Source organism: Morone saxatilis, unplaced genomic scaffold (genome assembly GCF_004916995.1).
Source record: "Morone saxatilis isolate NCDOM2014 unplaced genomic scaffold, NCSU_SB_2.0 Contig19, whole genome shotgun sequence".
NCBI classification, from domain to species: Eukaryota; Metazoa; Chordata; class Actinopteri; family Moronidae; genus Morone; species Morone saxatilis.
In genome coordinates this window covers 9660905-9676200 of record NW_023339751.1, presented here as the reverse complement: position 1 = coordinate 9676200, position 15296 = coordinate 9660905, and the positions used below count along the sequence as shown (strand labels likewise).

The following is a 15296-nucleotide window of genomic DNA, read 5'->3' as shown; positions in this document are numbered from 1 at the left end:
GAAACCCTGCTTATTTGGTCCCTTCGCGCATACCTGTCGCAAAGGACGGTGAAACTTCACGTGGTGTATAAAGAAGTTAGAGTTACTTGACCTGTGCCCAGCATATGCTGTGGTTTACTGGGTTGCCGAAGATCTCATAAAGGACGATGGCGAATTCACTTCTTGGCCACTGGCTGGCGTACGTCAGAGGAGCTAGAGAGTTCGGGGCGCGGGTCTGTCTCGGGATGAGAACGGCCAGCTGGAAGGGAACGATGGTGACGCGGAGCCTGTTAGAGAGTTTTGCTGGGTGATGCAGTGCAGAGAGTGTCGAAAGTTCGCTTTGTGCGCGGCGGCGGATACTCATCAGAAGCTGATGGTTCTGCCCAGCTCGTGGTCTCATCGATTCCAGGCTCGTGAGTTGACATCCATCCCTGCCTCCATGCCTCTTCCCGTCAAATTAAAACTCTATGAGGAGGAAGAAACTCTGCGAGCGTCTCGGGCTTCTGCGTTGCTGTGGAATTCAGAAGGCTCTTGTGGCGCCTCCATTGCTGCAGGAAGGAACAGCTGCTCTTGGCCTCAGAAGATTGCGCTGCTGTTGGAGAGGGTTCTCGAGCGCGCAAGAAGGAGTGCGTGGATGTGGCAGAGGAAGCCGCCTCCCTTGTGTCCGTTTCCGCCATAAACCCCTCCCACTGTGGCTCTCTGTGGCGATCTCAGCGGGGCGGGCATACATCCCGTCCATGGATCCGCGGAGTCCTGTCCGATACTTGCTGCACGTCTGTTCTAGGCGCTGAAGCCTCTCATGTGCCAGCCTCTCGTTGAGCTTGCCTCCCTCTCCTCTGTCCTCTCTTGCTGTCGTCCGTCCTGGCCAGCTCTCGACTAAAGGCGCCAGCTGCTGTCTCTCTGGGTGCAGGGGGGTGAAGACGCGACAGCAGAGTCTGGAGCGTCGCGGGTTTAAAACAAGCGCTCATCTCCAATGCAGCAGGCACCTGCGGGGGCTGAATGCTGATTCTCAGGATTGCTGGACCTGTCACGCGGTCAGTCTGCATTCCAGAAAGGACGCCACCACTTGGAAGGTGTCCGCTGGTAGCCTCCCGGCTGGTGCTTCGATGCGTCCACCACTCTTGCGCCGCTGAGCGGCGGCGTTCGTCAACTGAGCGTGTCATTGATCGCCAGGGCTCCGCTAGACAAAGCAGCCTCTGTCCTCAGTTGCTCAGTCATTCATGGCAAACACAGACCTCAAAATTATAAACTCTGTCTGCTGCTGGAGGTACAGGGCCCAGAGTATAGGGCCCCACGCGCAGGGATTTTATTACTGCCAGTCGCCTCCTAAGGCATTGTGCCTTTTTACTTTGCCTTTGCTCCAAAAAAATCCTGGAATTTGTTGTCCCTTCCTACAGGGCAGAAAAGAACGGATTTAGACTGACCTCACTTGGCACTCACAATACAACGATAGAGTATAAACGGAGATTTGGCTGATAACAGTGTTCTGCCATTGATGTGGTGGTGAGGCTGTACTTCAACACTTGACTCAAAGGCCTAAAAGATATACACAGTGTGTTTCTCGTCGATATGAGATCCTTTTAGAAAACGTAACGTCTATTTGTTGTGGTGCTAATTGCATGGATAGCTGGCTCAAGGATAGGAAGCCGTTTTTCCTTTGGCATTAAGCAGCAAATGTACTGTACTGCTGGGGGGTCTGAAAACAGCCCTGTAAATTCCCTTCCACGCGAATTCACTATGACCTTCAGAGACATGTTTGTGCAATAAAACGTCCACAGCTGGGTTGCCCTAGGCCACAGTAAAGACGGAGCGCGGCTCACGTGGATTATTCTGGGAAAGGCGCGGAGGACGCAAACTTAACCACACAAACAACAGGATACACACACGAGGACACACGACACAGTCAGATTTTTTGATTGTCTGTTTATAAAAAGCTAGGTATGTTGACATTGTTTTTACGAAAAATCTGCAGGTTGGATTTAAGCCGGTTAGCTCAGCTCCGGTAGAGCTGGCGGACCCAAAGCTTTATACTGAGTTGCTGCAGCGCGTGCCCGGGGTTCGAATGGCCGACTGTGTCCCGTTGCTTGGTGTCATCCCCCCCTCTCTCTCCACCCACCTTTCCTGTCTCTCTACAGCTGCCAAAAAATAACTTAAAAAAAAAAAAAAGACAAAATGTGTTCAGGTTATTAAGAGGTTAAACAAATTTGTTTCTCTAGTCAAAAAGTCTGGTTAGGCCCAGTCAACTGTACCATTACATTGAAAACAAATCTTGTAGTAATACTATAGTAGAGAGCAAGTGGAAAGCGTATTAAAATATCCTTACGTAGAAGTGCTGCTAACTTGAGATTTCAGAGGTAAAATTAGAAAATGTATTGCTGATGTAAGTACAATGTGACATTTAAGTTAATAAATTCAATTCAATTACACTACTAAATTAAAATTCATTAGAATTACCACAATTACCAATAAAAAGTGTATGAAGCATAAAACAAGTTAGTTAGGTAGTTAGTGGTGCTTTCTGTGAAAATATTTATTTATAAATAAGATCAGCCAAGGCCATGGGTAAGTGCTGTGACATATTTGTATCTGTCATCATGACTTTCCTAGGCTTGTTACTCTCACTCATCACTCACAGTAAACTGGCTGTAGTGCATTGCCTGTGGAGGGCCTTCGTAACCGAACTAAACTGGATCTAAAATGTAACATAATGCAAAACATCAAAAACAACATCACAGTAATAAAATGATTTCTTTCTTCCAACCTGAGGCGAGAGCCCTTTTGTAGCTTTCCTATTGCATTCTGTTGTACTGTGCTTTTTAAACACAACATTTTAGAGGCAACAAGGTAACGTCATGGGTATGTTCTGGTTAAATTTACTGCAGCTGCCAGGCAGCCGTCACCTTGCTCAGAATATCCAGTAGTTCATTAATATCTTCTGACCTGGCTGCCATCCATCTCATACGCATCTACAGATGAGCTACACACACCACTGCTGTACCTCCCGGCTAACAGTATCAAATAAAACTGGGGCAGAAATGAAAGGAAGTTTAAAAATGTAATTCAACACTTTCTACTAATCCAACAGCAACTGAGGCCTCTTCTTGCTGCACGTCTTTTACAGCTACGCATTAAAATAACTCTGACTTTTTATTTTATATGTCACTCTATCTCTACCCAAATTAAATATTCTGTTCAGGGTAGAAAAAAGATGGTAACTATCCCTGAGTCAAGACTTTTTTGCAACAATAATCTCATGTCAAGCCATCAGGGTGATTTCAGTTCATTCTTGCATGTGACAGGTTTATTTTTGTCCAGTGACGGGCCTCCAACTCTAAAACCTGAAACCAAAGAGGCCTCGTTTTAAGAGGAACTGTGGTTCAAAATGAAGACTGAATAGCAGCAAATCTGTCACTTCTGAGAGCAGAAAAGATTTGACTAAATATTTATAAATGTCAGTAACTGTCAGGAGAAAGAAAATCAAATTATGTCAGTCAATACCTCCAGTAAGTGAATGTGTATTTTTTTGGGGAGATTAACACAGGGAATTGTGTCGTATCTCTTCATTTATTTATCTGCATGAAAATGCCCACTCATGAAACTAAACTTATTGAAAATGAGAACACATGCATGTGGTCGAGCAATACTTAATATTATTTTATTATTATTTTTTTAAATTATAAGAATATTGTCTTACCTTCCAGTTTTATAATCCATCATTTGGGCCTTATTAAACTCCTCAAAAAGCTCTGTCTCCTCAAAAAGGCCTTGCTGATCTGATTCTGTCCTGTCACAGTAATACAAGCCCTCTCTGGCTCCTTCTTTTGACAACAATCCAAAGCAAAAAACTATATGTAGTCCACAGTCAGGTCTTTGAGCATCTGACCAGAGGCAGGCAGCGGGACTCAGGTCTGGAGACCAGACAGAAATAGAGGAGTTGTCCCAGAGAGAGTGTCCACCATGGGGGACAGAATGAGGGCTTGAGCTTGCATGTGGATCTGTGAGATCCTTTGGTGTCGAGTGTCAGACAGATGAAACAAACAGCCTGTGAACTATTTATAAATCTGGACAGCTAACTGTTGGCCGTTAGCAGCTACAGACGGTGACAAATTAAAGGAAAAACCAAAGTAAAATGTCTTAGTAAGGTGTTGGGCCACAATTGACATCATTTTCATATTCATCAAACCATTTATTATCCCCTATGGGTCGGGGCATTGTCATCCTGGAGGAGACCACTCTCATCACGAGAGAAATTGTTCATTATAGACTAAAGATGATCACTCAAAACAACTTTGTATTGATTTGCGGTAAGCCTTCCCTCTGAGGGGACAAGTGGATCCAGACTGTGCCAGCAATATGCCCCCTACAGCATAACAGAGCCACCAGATCCCCTCACTGTAGGGGTCAAGCATTCAGGCCTGTACCGTTATCTTGGTGTACACCACACATGCACTCTCCAACTTGTCGAGAATATGGTGACAGATGACTCATCTGATCACTTTTTCCCACGTCTTCCTCAGACCCAATGGTTTTTGCAATTCTCAAATGTGCATTCATGTTTGTAATGAGGGGTTTATGCACTGCAGGCTGACTTTAATATCCCTCTCTATGTAATTGTCGACAGACAGACTGACACAGTCTGATCGCTTCCTGCACTGACATTCTTAGTCACCTGAGGAAGAGTTGCTGTTTTTCCCTACACAAAGCAGCACGGTCATCAAATGTGCGCTGTCGACCTCACTTTGATCTTTTCCTTTTGCCATATTAAAATAATCAACAGGGCCTGCTCAGCATTTTTATACATGCCACACAGCATTATTGGATAATTGGAGAACTGTAGCATGCAGTGCGCCTCTGTGGAAGCATCTGCATTCATTAGGTTTCTCCACTCATTTACAGTATTCAGGTCTTCCTTTTAATTTGCCGTCACAAACTTGGAAAGTGTTACATCCGGCTGAGGAGGATGTGGGGTCTGAACAAGGAGAAAAAACGAATTTCCTGAAAATGTTTTATTATTGTGGGTGGGAGGAGGTGGAGGACTCTGGTGTGGGTGCTCCTCTGGGAGACATAAATAACTCAATTGGTTCACAGTAGAGAGCCACCCTCTTCGTTGAACAGAACTGACAAGCACTATATGGAGTGTCAACAAGTGGCTTTTAGTCACCACCCATCTGCTATCATCACCATAGACTTGAATAGAGCTTTTTATTGACTATAAGACCATATGGTCCATGTTCGAGCATATTTGTCACATTTTCTCATTCATTTCCTTTCACAGACGTTATTAATTCAATGCCACATATCCGAAAGGTTGGTTTCAACATGAATTTTACACTGACTTATTACAGTACTAGAAGACTAATCTCCCTGGCTACAGGCTCACCCACCCTCCAGCAGAAAAGGCCACAAGGCAGAGGAAGGGGAGGAACTGTACCTCCCCCTTTCACCCCTCCTACAGCCCGCTGCTATAATAGGAGATTGCTGTAGCAGATAGTTTCCTGGGATTCTTGGCGGGTGCAGGGCCGGCCTGGCGGGATGATGGACACACACACATGGGCCTTAATGGAGACGCACTCCTCCACATATGCCCACACACACACACACACACACACACACACAGATGGTTTTGCATACAGCTCGCTAAACTATGGGAAAGGCTGAGGTAATCCCTTTTTAACTAATCTCTTTCCTCCCCTCTAAACAACCTCCACCCACATGCCCTTCTCATCCACCATTTTTTCTCTCCACTCTGTACTCTTGTCAATCAGTAACATCCATCTCTAGATTTCTTCCATGTTGATAAGATAATTATTTTCACAGATCTTGAAACATCCTCATTTAGAATTTGCAACTTGCTGCTTTATCATCTTGTGTTTCTACTTGCTTGTGGGCCTTTAATACTCAGCACTTGTTAAAAATTGTATTTGATTAATGAAATTTATTTTATAAAAATCTCCCTCAGCAAAAATTACTCAACATGTGTTCCTCCAAAATGCAAAATTTTCCCACTGAAGTTTGTAACCTACTGTGGGGAGTCTGCACAAGTTTCCTGCTCACTAAGTCCCTCTAGTGGACAAACTGAGAACAGACGTCTAAAATCAATTTGTACTGAAATGTTTTTTTTGTATACATATCATATATGATTTTTTGCACAGTACGACTCCCGAACTTTGCTTCAACATAGTTGCATTATGAAGCTACTGAGGACTGTAAGCATTGATCTCAAACACTGAGGATGCTCTTCCCAGTGCTGAGTAAGGAGGAGCGGAGCTGTGGTTATGTGGCAGACAGCAGACAGGCACATTACTTGCCGCATTAAAATATGCTTTGTTTGTATTATCTCAATTCAGAAATTAGCTTAATTGATTCTAATTGATTGAGTTATTGATTAGCTCTGTTGCAGAGATGATACTGGGCGTTTTGGCCCTTAAGTGGACCGGCCCTGAATACGGCCCTTATGTCTGACTTTGGAAGCTGGGTCCTTGAATAGTAAAATTTAGGTGTTGCTCCCAATGTCAAGCAAGAAGAATTGTATGTATGTGGCAGTCTTTCTTGAGCATACTGTCTCTTTCTATGTGCTTTATATTGTCTGTGGATGGGTGCATGTGCACAACGTCTCCCTGTTTCAGGACATATTTCCCCCACATCCCTGCAAAATATTTCATTACTGCAACAAAAGAAGCCCATTAACTGCACTGTAAGAACAGAGTTCAACTGCTGTCCCCCATATTCACCATGTTTGTCTGCTTTTCTGGCCGCTCTCCAGCTAATTTGATATAACAATGCTCCACAAAACCGCCTCAGGACTTTTTTTTAGGTGACAGAAAATTATCAATGATGCCACATGCACAGCTGAATGTCAACACCAACTTGACTTGTTTATCAAATATTAAAGCAGTGAATTATGGGCACCATGCAGAACTTAATGATGATCGGAGTCATTATAACTTCAGCATCCTTTGTTTTGGCTAATGATTAAATTCCACAACTACTGTATTCAATTTTGGATGGATTGAATGTGTTTCTCACGTCTTTTGTATGAGTTGGCTGCTTTCCGTCGTCCATGTTGGTACATTTTTGGAAAAGGAGCTGATTTGTATAAGGATATTGTGTTATCATTAGCTGCCCTGTCAGGGGGCTTAACATCTTTGGTCTGGAGCTCTCTCGTACACTTCATTATATTAGTACATGATGTTTTTGGTAATACTATTTGGGGCATGAATAGATACAGTACCTGCAGTATTATAATACCAAATATATAAAAAATAGGCCATAATAGGTTCTGATTTTGAAACTTTATTTTGACTCCATTTTGATTTTTTGTCTCAAAAAGTCTCCCATTTATTTTTATGGATGTTATTTTTTTTGTTGGAGACATATGGTGTTCTAATAAAATAAAAATCCCATCAAATCTTAAAAAGTGTTAATGTCACAAGAGGGTGGTTCGTACTCAGTGAAAGCGTCGCTTTATTGTCATATTTGTAGGGCATTTACAACATGCACACATAATGGTGTAGAAAAGAGAATGTGAGTACTCTGTACACTATGTGTACAACCTGGCACGACTTCTGACATTATCTGCCTCTTCTGTGTCACCAGGGTGTCGCCTCATCAATTATTGAACCAGTACTTCGTGGTAATACATAATTTCTTATCAATTATTCATGATAATGTGTGTGTAGTTTACTTAATTGTGTTATTGACTATCAAAAGTAATTTCCTGAAAATCCTCAAGGACGCAAATTGAATCAGCCCAACTACTGGTTGTGTGCTCCACGGTTAAGTATTCTCAATCTGATCAGCTGATCCTTTATTCAAGAGTCACTCTAGTAAGGAGAGATATTTAGGAAGAATAAATCAACAAATGTATTGCCTGTGATAAACTACTCTGTTAGGAGCCCTGAGGTGATGAGAGACGATAATTTAAAAAATGTAAATTCAACATTAATAAATAGCATATATCATGTTTAATAGGGTTTATTAAAAAATGCTTAGAGAGAGGAAGAGAAAGAGGAAGAGGGTGAGCGTTCCTAAAAGTAAATAAATAATAAGAGTCACGATTGCTCTCCTCTCCCGGCTTTAAGGGAAACTGATAAATAATGTATCAGAACAGATGGCTGGAGCGAGAGGCAACAGGAGAGGAACATGAGCGACTACATCTTTAATTGTTTTAAAGAACATGTCACAACAGGACTGGTGTGTTCCCTGTCTGCTGACGCTACAGATGTGCTAACAGAGTGGAAGGGACAACCACCGCTCTGTCACTGGGTCTGCTTCAGCCTACCTGGGGTTCACACATGAACACACTGTATTCTGGCACATGTACACATTTACACTGAAAATGGCTGATTAATATTAAAGTGCACTTTCACTTTAAAAAAATCAAAAGAATGAGAGCTTGTTTGAGCCCATTACTGACCTGATGGCATGGACATTATATTGCCAAAATCCTCACTGACCTGCCTTCAGTTTTACACTTATAGTTTACATGCATTAACATTCACAATGTAAGCATCTGTACTCTTTATGAAAATGAGAGGAAATGTATCAGGATTTCTTAAATTCACATTATCAAATAGGTCTTTGTTGCACGCATGTTGCATCTATGTTAGTCCATCAAATAGAGTCCACGAGTGCACAAAGACACATATAGATCCAAAACCACACTTGTGCTTCTATTGGGATAACAAGGCCCAAAATATTGAGCATTTCTCACAAACAATAATAATTTACTGTCAAATAAATATTTTAATGTTTGCATCCATACATTGTGATATGAGTAAAGTCTTTCCCAGGCTGTTTCTGGAGTCAGTCAGTAGTTGTGCTTAGTTGCTCATAGGACCAGAGTAGAGTAGAGTAGTAATAACAGGCACGATCACACAGATTTAGAGTATCAGTACATCCACGTTTATGTCCAGCACCTCACTTTTTGTCCAGTGGTTCCTTGGAGCAGTGAGGGTGTTTGTCAGGACTGCTCCCCAGGATAGGGACCTTGTTGGCCGGGCTGGGACTGGAGCTGTCTCCCCCTCTTCCCACAGTTCCGGGCACCTCGATGGCAGGGCCCACCGTGGGCCTCGCCACCCCGGCCGTGCTGACACCGACTCCAGACAGGACTCCCACGCCGGGCCCGGTCGCCGCGCTGAGCAGGTTGGCAGACTGCAGCACAGCCTCCGAGTGCTCACGGGCCTTCATGCGCAGGGCAGCCACGCTGGCTGTGCGGTTGCCCTGACAACCGTAGGGCGGCAGGAAGGACAAGCCCATGGGGTCAGAGACACAGCAGGAGCACAAACCATTACCTGAAATATATAGCAAAAGTGGGACTCGTGGTGAGACTACTGAAAACCAGATTTTCATCGTCACATCATCTTTATCGCCATCTCTATTTGTCAGTTCATGAGAATCATATTTACCTTTAAGTGTGGCGACCTGTGAGAGGGCCTGGGCGTAGGTGGCAGAGTTGAGGAGGGTGCCTGGTATACAAGATGGGAAGAACGGACCACTTGGACCCACAGTCCTGTTGATACTGGAGAACACAGACATACTATATCCAATCATCTAGTGAAAACTTACTGACAAATTATTCTATTAATACACTCACATTTCGAGAAATATCTACTATTTTCTTTTTTCAATCTACACTGTGCAGTGCTGGTCAGAGTTTATTAAGGATAGAGTGTCATCTACAGAAATGATCTAGATGGCTGTCTAGGCAGTTTGTAGTGGCAGTTATTGACGGAAAAGATATTGCCTCTTATTTATCTCCATCACCCAGACCCACCCAGCAGCAAATCTAGACCAGAAACCTTTGTGTCACACATTTCTCCTATCAATAGGAAACAATTTCACAACATTAACAGCTACAACAATCATCTGTCTGTTCTCACCTCTGCTGCATCTCCAGTGGTTCTTTCTGTTTTCTGCTGTGGTCCACTGGGGACTGAGAGTTGATGCTGCGAGATGGAGGAGTGCCCTCACTCATCTGCTCTTTCCCTCCTTCAGGGTCTGTGCTCCCTCGCTCCGTCTTCCTCCACTTTGCTCTGCGGTTCTGAAACCAAACCTGCATTAAAAAAAAGGGAAGACAAAAAGCAAAAACGATTAAATTAAATGACTAATTGAAACTGGAGTATCTGCATTTCCTGACACATTAGCAGCTTGCATCCATTTCTTTTATTTATTGAATGCAGCTCTATATCCATGCCCATTTTTTAAAATTCCTCTTGCATATTCTTTTGGCAATTCACAGACAAACATATGCAAACTTAGGTTTATCTGTTTGTTCTATTTGCATTGTTTTGTGTTGCATGTCAAGAGCTGTTTGACTGTGTCACATCAGCGCTCTAATGTCACCCAATCCCCGATTTATCCCCAAAAAATACCATCCACACAGCTGAGAACATATAGCTAAGTTCTGGTGTCTTAATCGAATGAAGGTCACTGCCTATAACAACATTTAATTGAGCAATTTTTCATTATCATATTTTAATGACTTCCCACTGACAGTTGTGCTGCCCGAGAGAGAGGCAGCTATGATGAAGTCGTTTATTTCCCTATTTAGTGATTGTTTGACAACATCAGATTCGATTAGGACTCCGTTCTAGCAGGCATTAATCATGATGTGTGAATGGAGGTTAGAGTCGGTGTGCATGTGCTCTGCATCCCTTCTATTGTACTGGAGGTATAAATGATGTCAACAGCCAAACAAAACACATGCATTCATTCGGCATAAAGAAAGGACAACATTTTGGTGGCAGGACAACAATACAACCAATGGACTTATCTCACCCCTGCACCTTCCAGCTAGATGTCGTGCCCCCCCACACACACACCCCTCTCTGAATGGGCTATAATTGCTCCATTAATCTCAATTTGCTGCGTGCTCTTAATGCGGGGGAGGCCCATTGACACTTTACAAAAAGGGGGGCAACAACACTACAACAGAAAGGAAATTTATTTTCTAATAATAATGTAAGTTTAATATCCCTGCATACTGCGGTGGATTCATGTTCAGATTTAATAATAGGAATGTGGTAATCGGATTAGGAGGGGAATAATTTGTTTACAATCCCTAATTTACAGCGCTGGATTCCATTATCAACCTCGCCATTGGGTTTAAGCGATAGTAAGATGACCCTGGGGAACAAAAGGCAAACTATTATATTTCCCACAATTAGATCTGCGCGCACAACAAAACCCAAAAGCAAATCTGGAATGCAGGAAATTACATACAGGACACATAACTTAATTACATCTGGCCAAGTTTATAACGGCGCATATGTGCAGGGCAGGAGCGGAATATAAATTGCCAAATTTAAGGTGCGTGTGTGTTTTTTTTTTTTTTGTGTTTTTAAGTGTGTGTGTGAGACACACACACTTAAAAACACACACGCACACAGAGAGAGGGAGAGTTTTGTAGGCTGCAGGCTTTGCCCTCTTTTAAAACACATCGTTTTCTGTCTGCGTTACGGGAAAGAGATCTGCATGGATGATGTATTCCTACCTTTGAGACGCGTACAAATTAGTGAGGAACATTATCGCTGGTTAATTATGAATGACCGATTAATCAAGCTAATCTAATATTCACCATTATGTTGATGTTATTAAAGTGCATCGCCGGAATGACAGAGTGGCTTAATTTACCCTCTCTCGCATGGTCAAACGTGCCCAGGACACATTAAGCTGCTGCAGCTTACCTGCACCCTGGCCTCGGTCAGGTTGATCTTCATGGCCAGCTCCTCCCGGGTGAACACGTCCGGGTAGTGAGTCTGGGCGAAGACAGCCTCCAGAGCCTCCAACTGCATGGACACAAAACACCATTATACTTTAAATAACTTTATTTTCTATTCATTGATTTGTTTGTACTTTTCTTTTTTTCTTTCTTTCTTTCTTTCTTTCTTTCTTTCTTTCTTTCTTTCTTTCTAATCCTTAATTCTCATTATCCTCATCAGGTCTATGCTGTTTAAAAATATCAAAGTCTTAAACTCGCTTGTACATTTGATGGGTTTAACAGAATGTTAGATAACAAAAGTAAAGTAGTCTAAAATAGACGGAAATATTGGTCTAATATCAAATTGTCTGCATGCCAATTTAGTTATGCCCACGCATGATCTTCAAAAGTACTAACATTAATTTATAAAGGTTTGCTAATGTTGTATTTTTATTTTCATGTGTCTGGAGCAATTATATTATTTCTTTTAAGTTGTTAAAGTGTAAAACCAATTTTAAAGGCCTTATGGTAGTTACCTGCACAATAGTCCTTCATTATAAAAACTTCGCCAATTGTTTTATTCTTTTCCTATATAAACATCATACCTGTTTGGCTTTAAGTTAAGTTTCAGACATTTCTTGCTCGCTACTTCTCTCCTGGAAAATAATTACCTGTTGCAAAGTAAATGTTGTTCTGTTTCTGCGCTGTTTTCTGCGTAGAAATCCATCATCAAAATCAGCCGGGGCGTGGTTGCCAAAACTGCTTGAATTCACTGAAAAAAAAAGTTTATTAGAGAGAAATCAGTCACTCAATTAAATGAATTCACAAAGTTTCATTTAAATTAAGTCAGTAAATGTGTGTGAGAGAGAAAAATATATAAATATTGGCCGGAGCAGACAAGATTAGAGCATTTATTTTCTGGCACATTTTGTATTTCCATTAGTTGCATGAAACATTGATGTCGGGTGTCTGAGGGGAACCATGACGGACTAAGAGCCATGACACCCAACATCTGTGCCCGGGACAAAACGCCCCCTCTGCCCCGGGGCCAAACCACCAGCGCTTCTCACCAAAACAGCCAGCAGATTGACACAGCAGAGGGAATATCAGACTTAACCCTTTATACACACGTTTTCAATTTGTGGGAAAGAGAAAATATCCGTTTATTTAGACTGATAGAATTATGGAGGTGCTTTAAGCGTCCAACCTATTTTACAATGTTAATTTTTAAAGATGGGTAAATATCTGTTTTCATATAATGGCGATCTCTAACTGCGGATGAGAGCATGGACATCTTTTAATTTATCACCGCATAAAAAATAGGATTGGCCTTTATAGGCCTTTGTCACTTTTATAATAACTTGAAGATGATCATAAAATAAATGGTCAGGCCTTTCTTTTGTCGCTCCGCCAACAACAAAACACACATCGTGTGCGCGAAGGTGCGCAGCAAAACTTTTCCGACTCTCCTTTAAGAGAGAGAGATTTAAGAATAACTTGGAGCTAAAAAAAAATGAAACCGACTCAAAATGATATCGTATAAAATGCAGAAGAGGAAACTTACATGTGTTGGAGCGACAGCACTCTCCGTCTAGCTGAGGCGGACAGTGAAAGTAGAACATCCTGGCGCGTCTCTGAGCTGCGAACTGAACCTGGAACAGAGACAAAAGTTTCAGCCCGACGCCTCGGATCGGCTACAACTGCATCTGAGATTCAGATCTGTGGTGGGGGAGGAATTTGAACACATTAAATCGTCCTAAGAAGAGGCGGCACCGGGCGGAACTTGGGAAGATTCAAAGTTGATGCGAGAGCGCATCCTACCTGCAGTGGGGATGCTGATGTGAGTGACTTCCCGCTCTGGAGAGAGGATGCTGCTGCACTTCCTCTGACTCTCTGACTCTCTGTCTGGGAGTGTCCAGATCTCTCTCTCTCTCTCTCTCCTCTCTCTCTCTCCTCTCTTCTCCCTCCTCGCCCCCTCCCCATACACAACACACATACGCCTACCTCTCACCAATGCTCTCACCCTGTCTCTCCTCTGGGAGTGTGCCCAGATGTCTCCTATACGCACGTTACTACATGTCTAACAGAGTGTTAAGGCTTTCAGCTAGTGTCCGCAAATCCTCCACGCTAATTGGTCCTAAATCGGATTATCAACGCTTTGTCCTCTCTTCAACCCAACCCCTGTGTGTGGTGTGTGTGGTGTGTGTGTGTGTCGTGTGTGTGTGTGTGTGTGTATGTACTGTATTGTCAGAGAAAGACAGAAAAGAGAGAGAGAAGAGAAAGACAGAAAGAGGGAGATACTACCCAGGGTGGCAAACCGCAGCTCTGCTTGAAAAATGGTGGCCAAAAAAATTGAAAAAAAGAAAAAAAACATCACAAGTGATTGTTATTCGCAGAGTCCCAAGCATATGTGCCCAGACCATTAAAAAGCATGCGACCACATACCCCCCGCTTGCACTTTTTATTTGGTCTTTCATTTAAAAAAAGGTAAGGTGACTGCTTTGGGGGGTTTAGATCTCTGACTGTCCCGGTGGTTTTAATTGCTCGTCAGGAGTGTGTTAGGGGGTCCCCACTTTACACAGGGGTTGCGCATCGTAGAACAAGCTCCACAAGGCCAAATTTTTCGATTTTGTTCCACAGCAAGGGGTCCTGGGATTCATTTCGCTTCCTCAGAATAAGATGATCTGCTGCGGGACGCCTTTCCCAATTAGTTTTAAAGCGCAATCCTGGGGGACGTGGTCAAAGAGCGGCAGACGGTCGCAGCCATGCGTCCTCTGAGTGGAGTGCCCAAATGAAGGCTTCGAGAAGGACAGCTGAAATTTTAGAGAGGAGGTGCGGGATTGGACTAGAACCAACCATAAAGTTCGCAGAAAAATCCCTTTCTAACTTGGCCGCGTAATTGGTTCTGTAATATCTTACAGGCCGGATAATGCCAAGTTACAGGAACCCGGCCGCTAATTACGGGTTTCCCTGGCGTGAAGCCGTTTATGTTATTAAAAGGGGGGATATAATGATATTTTTAGTTGTATTAAATTGCGCGTAATTAGATTTATGCACCAAACTGAAAATAAGTTGTTATTATGACCTCGGGCCCGAAGGTGACGTGGAGAAAATTGAAATGCCAAATAACGGTTTGAATAACTTTATCCCAATATTTTGGTCCCCTAAGACAGACTCGTGACAAGAGTGCAGGGCCGCAGTTGTGTGTCTCTGCCTTCCTGTCGCCGCCTCTCCTCTCCCTCCTCTGATGGTTGACTTAAATGACTAAAATCGAAATTAATAAACTCATCTCCGTTGGTTAGAAAACCACATTTATTAAAGTAAACCTTTAACAAAGGTTCACGATTTGGGTCCCACCGCTTTACATGATATCAAGAAATACAAATTTCCAAGGCACCTTCGGTCCAGCCGCACAATCAAACACTCTGGTCAACTTCTTAATTCTTGTTCAGGACAGTGGGGGAAAAAAGCCCCCCCAAAAAAATAACTAAAATATAACTATATATAAATGTAATATTTCAACCCTTTATTGTCGTGAATCATAGAGAATGTAACCTGTATTGCTAGCTGACCTGTCAATCATCTTCCGTTTCCTTTAACCCTGATCCTGTTGCCA

At 42.8% G+C, this 15296-nt stretch overlaps 2 protein-coding genes across 2 annotated transcripts in view; both read right to left on the bottom strand.

Annotated features, from left to right (window-relative positions):
• Positions 1 to 3991, bottom strand: part of LOC118329859 — a 16585-nt gene extending 12594 nt beyond the window's left edge. Inside the window, exon 1 of the mRNA XM_035664186.1 lies at positions 3674 to 3991. The gene's annotated coding sequence lies outside the window, so the exon portion shown is untranslated. The remainder of the gene's footprint in view (positions 1 to 3673) is intronic.
• A 4907-nt stretch (positions 3992 to 8898) lies between these two features.
• Positions 8899 to 13302, bottom strand: drgx (dorsal root ganglia homeobox). Its single transcript, XM_035664056.1, has 6 exons — positions 13245 to 13302; positions 12352 to 12452; positions 11667 to 11768; positions 9861 to 10033; positions 9387 to 9499; positions 8899 to 9272 (listed from the first exon to the last, which is right to left on the bottom strand). The coding sequence occupies exons 1-6, from the start codon at positions 13300 to 13302 to the stop codon at positions 8899 to 8901; spliced, it is 921 nt and encodes a 306-aa protein (XP_035519949.1).
• Positions 13303 to 15296: the final 1994 nt, after the last annotated feature.